The sequence below is a fragment of the Crocuta crocuta genome, unplaced genomic scaffold (genome assembly GCF_008692635.1).
Source record: "Crocuta crocuta isolate KB4526 unplaced genomic scaffold, BGI_CrCroc_1.0 scaffold127, whole genome shotgun sequence".
NCBI lineage: Eukaryota > Metazoa > Chordata > Mammalia > Carnivora > Hyaenidae > Crocuta > Crocuta crocuta.
The window spans coordinates 5,264,609-5,283,200 of NW_027532008.1; the positions used below are offsets into that span (position 1 = coordinate 5,264,609).

At 38.0% G+C, this 18,592-nt stretch overlaps 2 protein-coding genes across 11 annotated transcripts in view; one reads left to right on the top strand and one right to left on the bottom strand.

Annotated features, from left to right (window-relative positions):
• Window positions 1–918: 918 nt before the first annotated feature.
• SRSF10 (serine and arginine rich splicing factor 10) lies at window positions 919–14,197 on the top strand. Of its 9 annotated transcripts, none has more exons than XM_077775881.1 (6): window positions 919–1,140; window positions 2,573–2,677; window positions 6,210–6,313; window positions 7,896–8,058; window positions 8,286–8,336; window positions 11,716–14,197. In XM_077775881.1, the coding sequence occupies exons 1-6, from the start codon at window positions 1,076–1,078 to the stop codon at window positions 11,744–11,746; spliced, it is 519 nt and encodes a 172-aa protein (XP_077632007.1). In that variant the 5' UTR covers window positions 919–1,075; the 3' UTR covers window positions 11,747–14,197. The 9 variants fall into 9 exon arrangements, with proteins under 9 accessions (XP_077632007.1, XP_077632005.1, XP_077632006.1 ...); XM_077775879.1 differs by having other exon boundaries at window positions 921–1,140; window positions 11,950–14,197; XM_077775880.1 differs by having other exon boundaries at window positions 922–1,140; window positions 8,283–8,336.
• A 1,397-nt stretch (window positions 14,198–15,594) lies between these two features.
• The window catches only part of PNRC2 (proline rich nuclear receptor coactivator 2), a 4,035-nt gene continuing 1,037 nt past the window's right edge, over window positions 15,595–18,592 (bottom strand). For both annotated transcript variants that reach the window (XM_077775769.1, XM_077775768.1), the window contains exons 2-3: window positions 17,925–18,130; window positions 15,595–17,650 (exon numbers count right to left, since the gene is read on the bottom strand). In XM_077775769.1, the coding sequence (XP_077631895.1) occupies window positions 17,213–17,632 (420 nt within the window). In that variant the 5' untranslated portion in view covers window positions 17,633–17,650; window positions 17,925–18,130 and the 3' untranslated portion in view covers window positions 15,595–17,212. The remainder of the gene's footprint in view (window positions 17,651–17,924; window positions 18,131–18,592) is intronic.

Here is an 18,592-nt window from a genome sequence, read left to right on the forward strand (position 1 = left end):
ACTATAGTAAGCATTATTTGTCTTTTTCAGGTCTTTCACAAATAGAGAGCAGAGCTTCCGGGAGGTCACATGATGTGACGAAGGGCAGTAGAATGTGTGCGTGTGCGTTAATGCGCCATAAAACGTTCTCTATTTTAAATTCTAGTTCAGTAAATGTTCAGAACCCACATAAACAAAACCCTGTGGGGTCTTCCATAATTTTTAAGAGGACAAAGAGGTTCTGAGACCAAAAAATTGAAAGACCATTGCGACAGAGGCCGTTAGCAAAAAGGCTAGCTGTGGATGACAACAGAGACTAAAATGTGAGGTCTATGGCCCAATTGAAAGTCGAAATGGGCCTCCGATCAGGGGGAATCGCATGGAAAGCGGAAGACGGGTGTGATAAGGGCGTGGGCGAGGGGCAGCCCCAGCACAGGCCCTCCGGGGGTGTCCTCACCCCCGCGCCACACTGAAAGCCCTGGAGGCAGGCCCACCTCTTCTCAAGGACACACACTTCCTTCCCTTTTATATCAATACGAGAGGCTGTAAATTCTTCTCTCGCTGGTCAGCGATCTAATAAAAGCCACGGCCTAACTTGGACCAGACAGGAAACCGTACGGCAGTCTCTCTCAATTCTAACGTTTAAAACTCCATCTAAGTTCCCAATAACTGTAAAGTGTGGCGTAGGAGTTAAAACGTCTGCTTCCCGACTTGGGATGGGGAGGGGGGAGAAAGGGAAAACCGGTGCAAGGCAGAAAAGGGCGGGAAAATAAAGCACCAAAGAAAGAAAGAGCGGGCTTGGGGGAGGGGAAAGACTCAGCTCAAGAAGCCAATGAATGAGACCGAGGCTCCCGCACGTACCCTAGCCGCCCGCCTGCGCAGGCGCACGTCGGCTGATCTCGCGGGAAAGAACCGTTGCGGGGCCAGGCTTTGCGCCCAGGTGGGAGGAGGGGTGTGGAGGCGGGAGTGAAGTCTCGCGAGAAGAGGCTGTTTCGTAGCGGAGCCCTCTGGCTGAGAGTGTCTGAGGATCCGCCGCCGGATCCGCGGACGGTTTAGTGAGCCCGTTAGTACCCCTGCCGAGACTCACGTCGCCGTCATGTCCCGCTACCTGCGCCCCCCCAACACGTCTCTGTTCGTAAGGAACGTGGCCGACGATACCAGGTATGTACGGGGAGATACTCCGGGCCTGCCCCGGGAGGCCGCAGGCGCTCGGGGAGGACCCGTGCGGCGGCGGCGGCGCGTTGGGTCGGGGGAGGGGAAGGGGGAAGATGGCGGGTACCGCGCGGGCCTTCGGGCCCCAACTAGGCCGCGCCGTCGGCTCAACCGCCGCGTGGGAGCGAGGGCGGCGCCCCGGTCCTCCCAGGCCGCCGCGGGGAACGCGGGCCGCGTGGCGGGATTTCGGTGCCCCTCCCCCTCCGCAGCTCGGAGCCTCTTCCTCCTCGCTTCCTCTCGGCGCGTCCAGCCCCCGTCGCGGCGGACAGTCCGCTGCCCACGGACTTGAAGTTCACGTTCTTTGGGGTACACGCCCCCTCGGCGCTTAGAATTTTTTTTGTAGTTAAAAAATTGCAGCGAAATAACCGGATCGGGGGAGGGGCATTATGGCGAACCATTCGCTACTCCTTTTTTGTCGTTATGTTTGTGATTTTTAAAACCTTGTAGATGTTTAGAGAAAGGGAAGGTTGAAAATGGGGAGATAAAATCATTCCAGTACACCGTGCGTTCTAGCTCTTCTCATTTCCCGGAAATATAACTAGTCACCCTTTGAAAAGTGAGGTTTAGGAAGTATAACCATTTCGGCGTTGATAAGCTAAATTGCGTTAATCCAGTCCGTGCCTTTGTTCTCACCAATTACCTTAATTGCTTGTAGTTATCGTCAGAATTTTTTGGAACACATCTTATCACAAGAAGACTACGTTTTCACAATCACTCTGACACCCCCGAAGTCAATTTTATTTTGATAGCCTAGTGATTTACATTTTTCTGTCCTAACTTAAGTAGGAAAGTGAGCAGTATTCTGGTGTGTAGAAAAATTTCTCCTTAGGTCATTTTGATATTTATTATTTAAGGAGTTACATATATTTTTGTGGCTTTTATTTTTCAAAGCTTTCTCTACCAAGTGCCTAACCCTGTCGCTGTAATTTTATGGATAAAAGTGATTGGTATTTTTCAGGCTAATGTTGGTTTGATACTGTAAAAGAAAAACAGTAATATTTACTATACAATCTAATGCTATTGTACCTCCTGTGAAAAATTAAAAGGTGGTTAGAAACAATAGGTGAACTGACCACGTTGCCTTAGCCGTGTTTTCCTGTTGTAATGTAAAATAGTAATGGATTTTATTAGGCACTGCATTATCATCTAGAATCTTAGGTCTTTTCTTTGTCAAGAAGATCTATTGCCTGTACATTTTGTGTATGTTCTTAAAGTTGGCTCTTGATGTTGAGACTTAGAAAGCTTGTCTGTTTTAGGTAACCAGGGATGCAGCACAGTCCCTTTTATTAATGACAGATTACAGAAAGATACCTATTTCTTACAGAGACATTCTTTTAAAGAAGTGAACATAAAAATTGGGGGTCTTTTTATGATGTTTTAGGTCCGAAGATTTACGACGAGAATTTGGTCGTTATGGTCCTATAGTTGATGTGTATGTTCCACTTGATTTCTACACGCGTCGTCCAAGAGGATTTGCTTATGTTCAATATCCTTTCTTCAGATGGCTGATTAGTGAGGGGTGTTGAAGTTTGAAATTCAAGTTTATGTAAGAGGTAACATCTAAAAAGTAGTTTACTTTTGTCCTCTAATAAATGTTTTGTCTTCAAATTTTTGAAAATTCTGACTCACGTTGCTCTTAACTATTTCTTAAAGTTAATCCAAAAATAGTAAAATATTTAAATTCCAATTCATGCTGCTGAAACTCAAATCAGTGATTATGATTTGTGATTTAAATTTGCATACACTCTGGTTGCTACCACCTATAAATGTAAGTCAAATTAAAAGTTAATATGTTCTTGTGCTTAGCAATTAAAGTTTGGTATTGTCTGTTAATTTGAATCACTTGATCAAAAACAAATTGTATAACAATGAGGTAAACTTCTTTAATATTGTCCCCTAATTTGCTGTCCTCTGTTGTTACCTCAGAGAATGTAAAGCTGTACAGTTATGGCGACCCCAAAGAGAAAGCATGAAAGAACCTTTAGAGTAGAGTTCAACACTTAAGGCAAGTAGACAAGCCAAAGACCTCTTAAGGATCAGGCTTGAAGAGAAGGGAGAGTTTGGGAAAAGAAAAAATAAAGAAAAGCTGGAAGAAGGACAAGCCTAATGGGAGACAAAGCCTCGCTTTATCTACAAAAGGGGGAAAAGGTTGTTTTTCAAAGTTAAAGATAAAGCCATCTGTCATATTTGGCCAAGCATCTCATGACAAGTCCTTCTGACAAGCACTTAAAGAGTTAAAGGTCAAGATGAAGTTGAATGATGGCCAAGATTAAAGGAGTCATACCTGATGTATCCTACAGAATAACTATTTTCCTTTTTTTTTCTTCTTTTTTTTCTTCTTTTTTTTTTTTAATGTTTTGTAAGCAGTTAATTTTCAAAACCATTCTGGTTTGGTCTAGTGACAAAACCTGTAACTTGATTTATGTGGGCCTTTGATGTTGTGATTGTGGTCTTGTAAAAATGCACTCTTCTCTTAGATTGTCAAGTTAAAGTGTACCAGGATGTAATGTTGTTAAGCTTAAACTCAGCATATTTCTGTTTCGGGCCGTATTGTCAGATGCCATAGGGTTACAGGCAGTGCTCTTTGGAGGAGCATGAGATTCTGGGGTCGAGCCAACTCCACAGAGCCATGCTAAAAGGGAGACAGGTGCTGGCATTGGGACCTCCTTAGAAACAACTCTGGTGGTCTTGTAAGGTCAAATCCACTGAAAATACTACTTGTTTAGAGATTTTAAAGTGGCTGCTATGGGCACACACATACTCTTGACTTCTTAACTTAGCTCTGTGAAGCCCGCAGGTCCTGCACTGCTGTAGCACATAGGATCAATTGGCCCTGAGTGGATTGCAGAAGGCCTTAATCCCTGGTATAGGTACCTAATCAGGACCTGTGGAAAGTCATTCCCTGACCCAGAGTTTTAGGTGACATTTCTTCCTTCAGTGAGACAGCAAAGGTTTGGGCTGTGGGTGTCAGGCTAGGAAAAAATTTTCAGTGGGTCTCTTGAAACTTAGGAAGAGTTCTAGGGAGACTTACGGGAAATGCTGAAAGCTGCTATTTCTACAAAGCTAATGATCAAGGACAGTTGGGGGAATTGGTGGCAAAGTTCTGTTACAGAGAGGATAAGAGCTATCTTTGGCTTGGTTGGTTGGTTGCATGTTTTTAAAGGCGATGCTTTCTGGCTTACAATGTTGACCTGCTTTTACTTGGTTTGGGGTGGCCTGGGAACCAGGATCAACACTAGTTTGCCTCGGGAGTGTGTGATACTTGAGCTAGAAGAGGGTTGTCATCTAAAGGAGAATCATATACTTTCTATACATAATGTCTCTCTGTAGTCTTAAAATAGTTAAGTAGGTCTCAGGATTTTGCAAAGATCTCAAGTACAAATTTCTCCTTAACTAGCATCAGAGTGATATTTGACACTGTTCCCAATGAGGCTTTTCTTATGTATAGTAGAATGTTGCTATGGTTCATTCAGCCTAGGATTCTGTTTTGGGGGGTAGACCCAAAGAATTATTTAGATTTACTCTCAATAATCCTTATATGTTTTAATTTTAATCTTTAAAAAAATTATTATATTCTGCCTCCTGGGGTAATAAAGTGGTACACCTGTTAAGGGAGCTTCCTCTTTAAATATTTTAGAGCCCAACTGCATTAACCTTGACAGATGTTGAATTATAGTACTCATACTCAAGGTTCTAAACTCCCTCTCAACATTTTTCTTTTCTTGTTGAAAGTCCTGTGACTTAGGACTTGGGAAAACCTCTCCTTTAACATCCACATAATTTTTTGGGAAGAGAGACCTAGGAATGGGCTGTGGTCCTTAGTTCTTTCAGAATGAAAGATAGGAAATCTGGTGAGGCAGACATTTTAGTATCTGAAATAAACAGATACTAGTATCAGTCTTGGAGAGAATAAGTCTTGTCAGTGCTGTTTTTTATTCAGCTTAAGATCTGCACTCTTGTTTCTCAATTTTGAGAAATATAAATGGACAATTAGAATAGTAATTTTTAGGATAGAATGAAAATCTACACCCCAGCGTAACCTAACTCCCTTTCCAAAGCTTTTATATCAAATACTGCTCTGATTTGCTTGGCTTCCATCAGAATGGTGGTTTTAGGAAAGGAGCTAAATTTGTAAAGCCAAGAGTTGTCATAGTACTATTGCTGACAGGGAAGAGAGCAAGGCAGCAGCTTCTCCAGTCAAGGTACCAGCAGTTCCTGGGTCAGGTTTATAAATGTTACCTTGAAATTTCCCAAGTTGAAAACCAGTGCCAAATTCACTTCTTGGCAGTAAGCTGTATGTTTAGTATTATGGTTAGGGCTTTCCAGTCCAAGAATCTTTAGAAATGGTCTGTTATTTCTTGACCGCATGCTCTTATAGTCTGTGCATGGGTGTAATATGCTTTTGGTGTAGCAATGTCTTCACTATTGCTCGGTTATGTCTTGATATCCTCAAATGGATAGCCTACCAGTCTTCCCTGTATAGTATAAGGAAGAACTGTGTGAAATAATAGTGTTAGATATATCTGAGAAAAACAGCAAAATCGATTTGAAGTTAATTCTTTTGTCTCTTATAAGGTAAGATATATTATGCTTGCTTACACAAGAACTATTGGCATTTTCTTTTTTTCCTTTGAAACAAAAATATGAAAATCAGTTTTGGTTTTATTTTAAGAAATTTTGTTTTAACATACAACATAGAAGTGACATTTGTTTTTCTTGTTTTCTAAAACTTAAAACTCAGGAAAAAATTTTGATAGGATTACTTGGTAGTTCAGCTATAACAGCTCTTATTTTAATTTATGTATTCACATGTGTTTTCAAATGTATGCTGTCGGAAATCACAAGTGCTTTAATGCTGTCAAGTGTCTATAGCTGAATCAACCAACCTAAGTTAAGTGAGGTCTGGATGATTTTCTAGAATAATGTTGAGAGATTGTGAAATGGTCCAGACTTACCAACTGAAAGTTCACTCGTTATCAAAGTGTGCAAAACTTCCCAAGCCCCTTAACATTTAGCACATTTGAGGATGTCCGTGATGCCGAAGATGCTTTACATAATTTGGACAGAAAATGGATTTGTGGACGCCAAATTGAAATACAGTTTGCACAAGGAGATCGGAAGAGTAAGTACCCTTATGCCTAATATATGTATAAGTAGATCATTTTAGAAACAGTGCTCTGATGTTTCTTAGGCAATTTGTCTTATATGTTTAAAATCTAAAAAGAGTTTTTGGAAAGATAGAGTAACTCAGATACATTTTGCAGACAGGTAGAATGTGAAGATTAGAATGACTGAAATGTTTGGACTCTGGCGTGGTTAATAATCTGGGGGTGGAATTAAAAGGGAAATTGGAAAGTATTGGGACTTTTCAGCCATTTCTCTTCATAAAGATCTTCAAGGTATAATTGGGTATTTGTTTTTTGTTTGTTTAAACCTTTTTTTTATGTTTATTTTTGAGAAAAAGAAAACACGAGCAGGGTAGGGGCAGAGAGAGAGGGAGACGCACAATCCAAAGCAGGCGCCAGGCTCTGAGCTGTCAGCACACAATCTGATGAGGGGATTGAACCCACCAGCCATGAGATCATGACCTGAGCCCAAGTCGGGACACTCAATCGACTGAGCCACCCAGGTGCCCCAGAATCAGTATTTGTGTAGGTGTGTGGCTATGGAAATGAACAGACAGAATTAAGCAGGTGATTATAGACAAACTAGAATTTATTTCATATTAGTATAATGTTTTATTATGCAGGCATGCACTAGGTGTTGGTAGCTGCATGCTAATGAGGCTAGAGTTGCAGGCTTTGGAGTCAGGTAGACCAGGGTTTAAATTTTGGCTCAACCGTTTTGTTACCTTGGACAAGACAGTAAAAGAGATGAGGGTTCCTGGATGGCTCAGTCAGTTAAGCATCTGACTTTGGTTTTTGGGCTCTCTGACCCTCTCCCTCTCAATAAATAAACATTTATTTTTAAGATAGAGATGAAAATGCCTGCTGAAGAGAGGAGGGGCACTTAGGCAGATGCAGGCTGTAATTCTCTGGCTCTTGGGTTGGGTGATGGGTCCTTGCATATTCACTGTGTTATTTATATAAACACACACATGCATATAGTATCTGCTTCATAGAATTGAATGAGATGACATCAGAATTTGAGGACTGTCCAGGGATGTTGATGGGTCTAAGGCATCCAATAAGTGTTCACTCTGTTCTACCTTTGTTATGGTCTCAGAACCGTATCACCATATGTTACTTCATTTTGATACTTAAAGCATTGTCCATAGGCTACCAATAAGTATTTTCATTATTCATTGTTTCTAATAAATGAAAACCACACAGAATAATTCCAAGTTAGCATATGGTTCAAAGTCATTTTGTATTTTAATTTGGAATTTTTAAAAAATATGGTAAATGTTCTCAGTGTTGAAATAGTTGGCATATTTTTAGACAACAAGCTAGATGGTGAAAGGTCTGTGGAAAAAAATAGTTGGGAAGACATTTGAGAGTATCATTTTTAACCGAAAACAGTATTCTGATAGACTTCCTTGGAAACAAATACTTTTTCCAAGGTTAATAGTCACATTTAACCTTGACATAGATTGGGGGTATAAGGGAAGAGAATACAGACATTTTCCCTATAATTTGAAGACTTAAAATACTAGGTTTTAAATGTCTCTATTTTCTAAATATCTCTGTTCTGTGTGTTCATAGCTCCAAATCAAATGAAAGCCAAGGAAGGGAGGAATGTGTACAGTTCTTCACGCTATGATGATTATGACAGATACAGACGTTCTAGAAGCCGAAGTTATGAAAGAAGAAGATCAAGAAGCCGGTCCTTTGATTACAACTATAGAAGATCTTATAGTCCTAGAAAGTAAGTTTGATGTGTGGTACAGTAATCTGTCAGAAAAGATTTGTTAGCTTTTAATTTTTTTAACTTTTTGTACACTTAATTATATACATTGTATGCTTCATTGAGACTAAAATTATTTTAGTACTTTATTTTAAAAGTTTTATGGCTCAATTTTTTAATTAGAAACTTAAGAAGACTGTAAATAGACATTTGTCACTGTTTGCTTTTTCTGATGTACCTTTTAGCAGTAGACCGGCTGGAAGACCACGGCGTAGCAGAAGCCATTCCGACAATGATAGGTAAATAACTTTGCTTTGAAAATGACTTCTAAGTTTTTCAATTTCAGAGTGAACTTTTGCTCTAAAAATAACAAATTTGATTAATATAGAATCTAATTTTTACTCTAATTGTATCTCTCCTCTGTTTTGAAAGATTCAAACACCGAAATCGATCTTTTTCAAGATCTAAATCCAATTCAAGATCACGGTCCAAGTCCCAGCCCAAGAAAGAAATGAAGGCTAAATCACGTTCTAGGTCTGCATCTCACACCAAAACTAGAGGCACCTCTAAAACAGATTCCAAAACACATTATAAGTCTGGCTCAAGATATGAAAAGGAATCAAGGAAAAAAGAACCACCTAGATCCAAATCTCAGTCAAGATCACAATCTAGGTCTAGGTCAAAATCTAGATCAAGGTCTTGGACTAGTCCTAAGTCCAGTGGCCACTGATAGTATAAACCTTGATATTTTTAGGCATGTATCACTCATTTACTCATAGTTTGGTTTACTTAAATTATCAGGAATACAATGTTGCAATGATGCTTAAAAAACACTTGTCAGTTTTCCCTGTACCAGGCAAATGGTTATAATTAAAATGATATGCTGTTGAGAAGCCACTCTTAAGAGTCCAGTTTGTTTAATGTTATGGGCAGCTACCAATTTGTGGTGTCTCTGTATATTTTTGTAAAGATTCTCATTTTTTATGCTTGAAGTATTGGTGAAAAGATGTTGGTTGACCATAATTTGCAACATTGTCTTATTAAAAATAAACTTTCATATCCATATTTGGTAGAACTGTTAACCTAGAAATGTAGCTTGCTAATAAGATAGAATGATACAAAAGTGAAGTTGTAGCCACAGTACAACACTGACTGATCAGACACATTTAGGTTCAGGGTGGACCTTCTTGTCTTGTTACGATGTCTAGGCCCGTGATAATAATAGTTAATTTATGACAGCGTGGAGTAGTTCTTTTGTTAACCCCACTGTCTTGGGGAATGATGCCAACTGGGTTAAGTAGGATTTGGGGGCAGATTGAGTTTTTTGACTGAAACATGGAGCCTTCACTGCTTTTTTGTGTTTTCTATGAAGAGTTGGAACATATAAACATGGGAAGAATTCAAACCTTAAAATTTGAGCAGGTCAATGATGGCAGAAATCATTTTAAGGGGAAAAAAAATGCTCTCATGTAGTTACTCTAAACTTTAAGGAGCATTGTTGGTCATATTGCTTAGTTTTCTTACTGCTGTTAAAAAAAAGGCAGTAAGTACATTGTTTCAAAGTAGGTTTTGCTTATGCATATGCATAGTGTAAAAGAACTGAATTTTGATGCTTCTAGCACTGGGTCTGTGCATTTGTATCAAAATTCGCCTACTACTTTATGAAGGAGGCTTGTTCTTCACACTTTAGTTTATTTCCTGTGAGGCAAGTTGAAAGCGAACACTCCCACTCTAGGTGATTATGTGGTGCCATGAAATTTAAAATATTTTGGAAAAACAATTTTCAGTAGGAGTCCCATCTCTGAGTTGGATTATCAATGTAGTACCAGCAGTACCTGACTTACACAAACAAACAAAAAACAGGAATCAAAACAAAAAAACCACAATACCCTAACCATTTATAATTTTTAGCATTTCTCTGAGATCGTTTGGGGACAATAAAAGGGACATGTCCAATCTCATTTCAGAATAAAAGCTAGCATCTTTAAAATTTCAGATTGCTTGCTTGCAGGTATAAGTAAATATTGTGGGGAAACGATTCCTTTTAGAGGATTACTTTTCTCGATTTTGGTTTTAGTAATATAGGCCTTGCCTGTAAAGAACAAAAGATGGTTTTTAAATACTGTTTGTGGAATGTGTTTAAAGGATTGATTCTAGAACCTTTGTATATTTGATAGTATTTCTAACTTTCATTTCTTTACTGTTTGCAGTTAATGTTCATGTTCTGCTATGCAATCATTTATATGCACGTTTCTTTAATTTTTTAGATTTTCCTGGATGTATAGTTTAAACAACAAAAAGTCTATTTAAAACTGTAGCAGTAGTTTGCAGTTCTAGCAAAGAGGAAAGTTGTGGGGTTAAACTTTGTATTTTCTTTCTTATAGAAGCTTCTAAAAAGGTATTTTTATATGTTCTTTTTAACAAATATTGTGTACAACCTTTAAAACATCAATGTTTGGATCAAAACAAGACCCAGCTTATTTTCTGCTTGCTGTAAATTAAGCAAACATGCTATAATAAAAACAAAATGAAGGAAATAATGATTAACTGGAATTATTATAGTTTTGAATGAGATTCTAAAATAACAATGGAAACAATCCTTTGTAGATTTAGGAATATTTTTAATCAGTGTTGCACTAGGCACAACTAACTTTTTTACTTTGGAATCGATAGAACTTGCCAGAAAGGTACATCTTTATATACTACTTAAAAGTTCCTTATGTAATGTCCCAAAGTTGTTTCATGATTGCTTTTTAAGCCCCTTGGGTTAAATAACTTAAGAGATTATTGGTGGTATTAAGATAAGTATTAAAATGAAACTTCAGTCCGCTAAATTATAAGTTTATATTTTCATTATTGGATGGACCAATAATAATTCTGCTCTTTCCTGTCCTAAACAAGATGCATTGGGCCTTATGTTTATATAATATGTTTGCATTGAATGTCAGTGAGCAGTTAGACTATTAAGTGATAACCACTTTGGGGAACTGATTTAGGTGTTTTATGGTTTGAATTCTAGCTGCTCTATAATGACAGCAATGATAGCGGATACTTAGTATTTATGATGTGCCAGACACAGTACTAAAAACTTTGTGTTAGCTCATTTATTTTTCACAAAACCCTATGAGAAAGATACTTAGATTTACCCCCATATAATAGATAAGGAAATTGAGATACAAAGAAAAAGCCATAAAAAAGGCAGACCTAAGATTTGAGCCCAGGCCTGGTCCTTGGTGATTTTTTTTTTTTAATGGACTATAATTTGAGAGAAGTAGATTGAGGAGATAGCCCATTGAAACTGTTCTCAGTCTTTGTGTAGAAATGGGAGGCCTGATGATGATTTCATTTTTATTTTCTACTTGTGTCACTTAAAATGACTCGCACTATTTCCTTTAGAACGTTTTATGTTACTTCTAAAGTGATCTACCTAATGAGCTTCAGAGGGACTAAATTATAGTTGAACCCATGATGGGATCCTACTCCTACTTGATGAGGATCCTTACACAGTGCTTTCATTTTGGGCTACATAGTTCCACAGTTAGGGAGTAGCTACTGTGTGTCTGGCACTGTTGTCAGTATTAGAATAGATCCTATCAAGAAGCAGTGAGGACTGACACTTCACCTCACTTTTTACTTAAGCTCTCTCTGCATTTTGTTCTGTTTTGTTTTGTTTTGAAGCCAAGTAGGCAAGAAGAAAAGTGACAGATAATGCTTCAGTGAGAAAGGAAAGGTGCTACATAGAGTATGAGCTGTTAAGTTTACAACCCAGGAAAAAGACCTGGGAACTATTGTACTATTCTCTTGAAAATTTGGCCCAGTAAGCTGCTACATCCAGTTCAACTAACAAAATCCTGTATACCACAGAGAAGAATAAAGAAAACCAAACTGACAAACATCCTTCTTTTATTTAAGACCAAACTGCAGCTGGAATACCCAGTACAGTTCTGCTTACTACACTTCAAGAAAGATCTGAGAAAGCGGAAAAAGAACCAAAGAAGGGCAGTTCAAGCGACCAAAGGGTGGGTGGAAGGTGCTGCAGTATGAATACTGTACGAATATTTTGACTCTGGTCTGAAAAGATAAAAGAATGTTATCGAAACTACATGGAATAATTGAAGTCCCTTCAAGTTTGAAAGTAAGCATTTTAGGACAAATAAAAGGAAATTCAACTTTGTACTTGTGGAAACTAATCCCTAAATCTGAATAGGTTTATATTGATTCATGGGTAACAGGTCCCTAATAAATTATTGGAAACTAGGATGTCTGAATATCAAGGAAGACAGCCATAGTCTCTTACAGTGCCTCTATTGGTCTGTCTCAAACTGAATTGGGTGAGAAAAGGTATGGTCCAGTATAAACTTTTTCCTGGTTATCTCTTAAAGTCAGTTCCATTTTCGCTATTGGCAAATCTTGCCTTTGTTTATTCCAGTGCCAGTGTTTTTCTGCTTAATGGTTTGCTTTGTTGGCATCTGAGTTTATTTACTTGTATGCCATGTGCAGTTTACATCTTACACTCTCTTTTCCAGGTAAATTCCAATTAAAATACTTGACATCTAGCTAAGAGGGTCCATCTCTTCTCACCTCTGTCCTAAGTCAGTATATTCAGAAAACATTTATTTACTGAGCCCTTAACTGTGGGCAAAAATTGTACTGGGTAATCGGGGAGAAAAACAGAATTCACTTATTTAATAAATGTCTACTGAGCACAATCTAGTCAATCATTACAGTATGACCTCATTGTTTTGAGGTGTATTATTCATAATATTTTACACCATTCATATCTTAAATGTAATTATAAAACCCAGAATACTATCAACGATAATTTTGTGGTTATCTGCCATTTAAAAGTATCCAGTATTTCTGTTTGCATCCCATTAATACAAATAATGAAAAAATGATGTTTTAATCTGTAATAAACTGATTTATTGTGCAGTGACTGTAATATACTAGAGTTATATTAAATTGTTAGCTCTGCCTCCTCAAACACACATTAGGAAATCCCAAAAATAAGTAACTTTGCATTAGACCTAAAGGAGACTCTGGGTGCTATAATTAGATTATTTTGAGGCAGACAGAGAGCTGTTATCCCAACTGATTTAGTGTGTTCTGTAATTGAGAAAATGTTCACCAGATTATACTTTTTAGTGATTTACATGTACATTTTATAGGGGACATGTTCTGTGTATAGTGAATAAATAACTTTTATAGTATCACAAAAATGTTTTGGATTCCTTAGTTCCTTATTAGGATATTAAGTTTGTTTATCTATACATTGATTCTTCATCATTCATATTTGATTTTTGTCATTTCTGCCACATTTTTTTGTGTGTGAAGTTCTTCATTTGAAAATACGGAAGTGTCTAAGCCTTTTGTTTAAAACAATTGAAAATAACTGCAGAATATACATAACTATGAGAGATACGAAATGGAGGTATTTTTATCCCTGTTTGATTAAAAAAAAATTTTTTTTTTTCAAACTTGCCTAAGATCACACAGCAAGTAAGTGGCAGATCCTAGGTTAGAGTTCGTGGTTTTTTATTTGGTTCCTGCTAGTTTTGTGCCTTTTTTTTTAATCAAATGGGAGATTTTATGACTTAATAAAATTAATATAATGGGATCTAGAGTTCATGCAGAGGGAAGATTTAATAGATTTATGAAAAAGATATAGTATCAAAAAGTATTTTGTTTGTGCTTTGTGGATGAAAAAGAGGTTAAATGTAATCCAAGACTTCACAGCTGTTGTGACTCAGGCTCTCCATCCTGGCTTTCCAAATTTCAGTCACACTGTATTGCATTTTGACCCTATTGTTTACAAAATCCTGAGATACTTTGAAAAGAGGCGGCTGTGATTTGAGACAGCACAATGATAGTGGAGGAATAAATAATCTTAATGGCATTTCTAACCAGAAGGTCGGGGCTTTTAGGAGCAAACTGTTCCATTTATAAATGAAGTAAGCAACCTGCTTGTTTTCGTTCAAGTGTTGACATCTACAAGATGTAGCTAGTTGCTATAGAAAAGTGTCCGTCTGGGGTTTTTTCTCTGCCCCTTTCCAACAGTGTTGGTGATGTTTATTGCATTGTGTTTCTGTGTATTCCTAATGGCTGTTTCACCGTATTAAAATGGGATTCTTTATTTGGAATAAAAAGCAAGACATGTAAATTCCTTTCATTGGTAATTGACAGAGTAGTTTGTAAAGAAGTAAAAGGCCTTTGTGTCTAGTTTTTGTAGATCGCATCTCTTTGAATGCTAGAGAGTGAAATAAACAACTGGTCTAGGAGCCAAACATTTGGGTTTTTTTTTTTATCTCTCATTTCCTTAGGTTTAGCTCTGCCCTCCAGGTGTGTGGCTGGGTAGGCCTTCCTCATTTGCATAGGAGGCCTTGGAGATGTACTCTGTCCCTCCTGTTTTGCAAAGTACTTGCCACTGAGAATGCAATTAAAGAAACCAGAAAACTTACCCAGCACCCTTCAGTTCTTTTTTCCACCTTGTGCTTGCTTTTGGGAAGAATAGAACTTATTAACCAGGAATTAGATGTAAGGATAGGTTAGAGTTACTCTGTCATACTATACACTGCCATCAAGAAGATAATGACAGATTCAAATATGGACATTGATTTTAAGGCTCACACTATGGCTGACTGAAGCCTTAGAGAAGTTGGTTTTTCAACAACTTTTTTGTTCTCACAAGTACAGTGGTTTGGGAAATTCCTATCACTAATTCCTGTAGGGTAACCAAAGCTATTAGTACCTCTCTGGGGTGAGATGTTGAGATCTTTAACTTTTTCTTTAGGTTAACTTTTAAAAGCTTCAATTAAAAGCCTCTTCTCACACCCACCCTCAAGTCTGAACACTTAACCACTTGAGTCCATCCCAAACCAAAAACATTATTCTGTGTAAACCCAGAATTAACATACCTAGGCTGAGAACTGTTAAATCTAGTCAAGTTCCACTGGTTAAAGAATTTGGCAGTGTCCATAGACATTACACAGAGAATGGGGGGGTGGGGATGGAGACTCAAGATTTGTACTTCCTCCAAGTCATTTACTTCCTGTTTTCATGATACAGTAATGGCCTGGCTGTGGTGTTCACCTATTCTTGAACTAGTTTAAGCTACCCCTATCTCTCGGAACCTATTAAGTGTTCTGATGCGTTTAGCCACCCCAACCCAAGTCCCCTGGTGGAAATTACACTTTTTACATATCAGCGTATAAACAACCGTTTTTGTCAGTTTGAGAAATCCTGTTTCCTATAAACGTCAATCTTAGAATGCAGAGAAAAGAGAGGCAGGGAATTAAACCTGGTTTATTCCCTTGAGTCAGAATCTCAGTTTCCAAAGTGTGCTGTGGTCTTCTACGGTCAGCCCTGCTGGGGGTGGGGGTGGCTGGTCATAAACCATAGCTTTAATTACAGCTGTTGAACTAATCCAAATGTATGTTATCAGTTGGCACATTGGTTGCCTTGTAAAAACCCAATAGTCCTACAGTATTCTGGTTGGATTAACTATGTGCGTGTTAAGAATACTCAATCATAACAATTTTTTTATAAAATACAAACCGCTGGGGGGAAGAAGCAATTTTATTTTTTAATTTCATGCTTGAAATTTGCACATGTACTATGTAAACTTGTCTTTAGAATACCATTATTTGATTTGGGCAACATTACCTAGGAGAAATACAACTTTGCCATTTTCTTTTAAAATGCCAAAAAGCTGCCAAATTAGAATAGGGCACTTAAAATCAGAAATTTTAAATTGACTCTCCCACACGCATTTGTAATTTACTATTGGGTTAACTTACATTTAGGTAAAATAGGTTATCGCAAGGTATTATGCAAGAAATTACGTCTTTTACATAAGTGGTCCCCTGGGTTGCACTTAACTAGTAACAAAAAATATATATACTGGCATCATACACTAAACTATATTCATATTATAGATTACAAAAATTATTAAAAGCCAAAATGAATCTTTAAGGTTGGATGGACCTTTTAATAGTGAATCTTTGGGCTTAAGGAGGAAAAATTAAAATAGTCCCATACTGCATTTCACATCTCTTAAAAATAGGAAGTGTTTTAGCAGCTTTAAAACCTTTACAGTTATATAAAACTTATTACACTAGGGTTTATTTTGAAATATAGTTTACCACCAGATCAATTATACATACACTGGCACTTTAGCACAAGGGCAAACTTTTGAAAAAAAAGATTATTTTGGACCTTTAAAATCAGGCCATAGCATAAAAAACAAGTGTCATGGTCTTACATTCAGCAAATTCATACTAAAATATTCTATATTTATAGGATAAATGCCAACAAAACTTTACATATGCTACAAATTTATTACATATATTTACATGGCTCTTTCCTAGGTACTTAAAACTTTCACATTATACAGCTCCCCACTTAACTAAGCTTTGCAGGATGACTCTTGAGACCAGATCACTGTCAGAATAGCTTATGCAGTGCTAGAATACAAAAATGTATTTTGAAAGCTACTCAGTGACCACCAAATACCATTTCTATAAAAACTGGTTTTGGGGTGCATTAGTTAGCAGACGCTTAGCCACTGCATCAAAGAAACGGCCATTGGGGTGTATGGTCTCCTAAACTCGGTAGCCACTAGTGCCCGTTCTACATTCACCAGCATAGTTTGCTAAAATGAAACCCTTCTGTAAGAAAAATTCACATTTTCCTTTTGGCAGTGCATCAGGTTGTTGGCATATTACTGGTCTAGGTGCTTCTAGGACTTGAAACTTTCAAATATTCACCTACTTTTCAGTCCCTGTGTATCTTAACTAGATGTTTATAATTAGATTCACTAGCTCTCAACAGGTCAGTCTACTGATCCGCGAATGATAATCTGAAATTCATATTTCCGCTCAACAAACAATAGGAAAAGTTGATCACCATTCCCCAAATCTAAACTTAAAACCACGTAAGTTACTCAATTGAGAACACTTAATATCAAGTACTATTATGAATAATTTTGTTATTTTAAGTTGCACTGATGCCACCGTTACATGACAGTGCACACAACACCTAAAACAAGAGAAAGTCTAATTTGATTTTCCACATTAATTAGCAATTTTACAAGTAGATTAATGCCCTAGTGAATTTGGTCAGAAACAATTGACAACTCCCCTCAAATATAACTAAATTTCATTCAAAGTGTTTTATCTTATACCTGTACTTTAAGTAAGGTTTTAAGCTGAAATGTCATTATTTCCTTATCAGAAGGATTAAAGGAAACTGGAACCCAGTGGCTTGGTGGTTTAGGAAGAACGCTTGGTGACGGTGGCTCACTAAACTTGGCTCCAGCATAATTCTGATTAGTTTGAGACTTAAAAAGCAAGCTAGGACTTGATAAGCTAGAGTTCCAGTTTTGATTATTTGGGAAAGTTTTGTTCTTCCCCCCATTTTGCATGGCCTGCCGTGCAGCTGCTGAGGAGGTGTAAGTATGTCCCCTTTCTTTTTTCTTATGAACAATCTTCATCTGGGAATTCTGATCCTTGGTCTTCTGTCTATTAAGCTGTTGCTGGTTCTTACTAACATTTCTCGATTGAGGGGCTGGAATGTTATACCTCTCTCCGCCGCCCATCTTCAGCTTCTTTGTCACCTGTAAGTAAAGGGAAAATACTGAGCAAAGTTCCAGGAAGAAAAGTTCCAAGCTTTGAGAAGCTTCTATAGCTAGCCTCAGCTTATAATTCCAGAAGTCATTTTCAAATTGCTATTCAACGGCTTTAACCCTATCGTTGATGGATGTTCACACTTCATTCTATTCACAGCCTTTATTACCTTCTGAAAAGCAGGCTTCTCCCCAAATCTGAATCAGTAGAGAAACAAAAACAAATGGTTTAGGAGGTGTGCCCCCACAACAGGGAATTTTATACCTTTCAGTCTGCTTCTCGGATTGCAGGATTTCCACTACCTGTCCCCTTCCTTGCTGCCAGGCCCAGGATAATAGATGGTGCGTTCTGCCGGATCCTTTCCTTTGTCTCAATACAGAAGTTTTCATGGGCCGATCTGCTGAGTTCAGCTTGGGAGCTGAGGCCAACATCTGAGTCTCCTCAGCACACAAGTAGGAGAGAAGTCCTAGCTAGAAATGTAAAGATGACTTCATTACTTCCAATTCAAAAACACGGGGAAAAGTGATCGTTTATATTTTCGGCGGAAATACAGTTAAGAATGGCTACTTCCTGAACTGACAAAAGTAGAAAATAGTCTCGTAACTGTCATCATTTAAAAGCTTTCAGCCTTGAGATCCAGGAATTGGAGGAGACGGGGGTCTGCAAGTCCTAGAAGTTATTTGTCTTTACTGGGGAACTTTCCCGAGTCTCACACGGATTTTGTCACCAAAATGGCCAAACTAGGGAAGCATCAGCTTTTGCAGCCATGCCAAGAAGCTGGCAAAAAATGCGCTTCCTAAAGAGACCCGTGTTTTTAAAGTCCTTACGGGATGTTCCAATCTTGCGACAGATCGCGCATCCGTTTTCAAACAACCTCCTTTCCCAACTCGCCTACGTCATGACAAGTCTCCTTTAGTTATGAACTCTCCCTT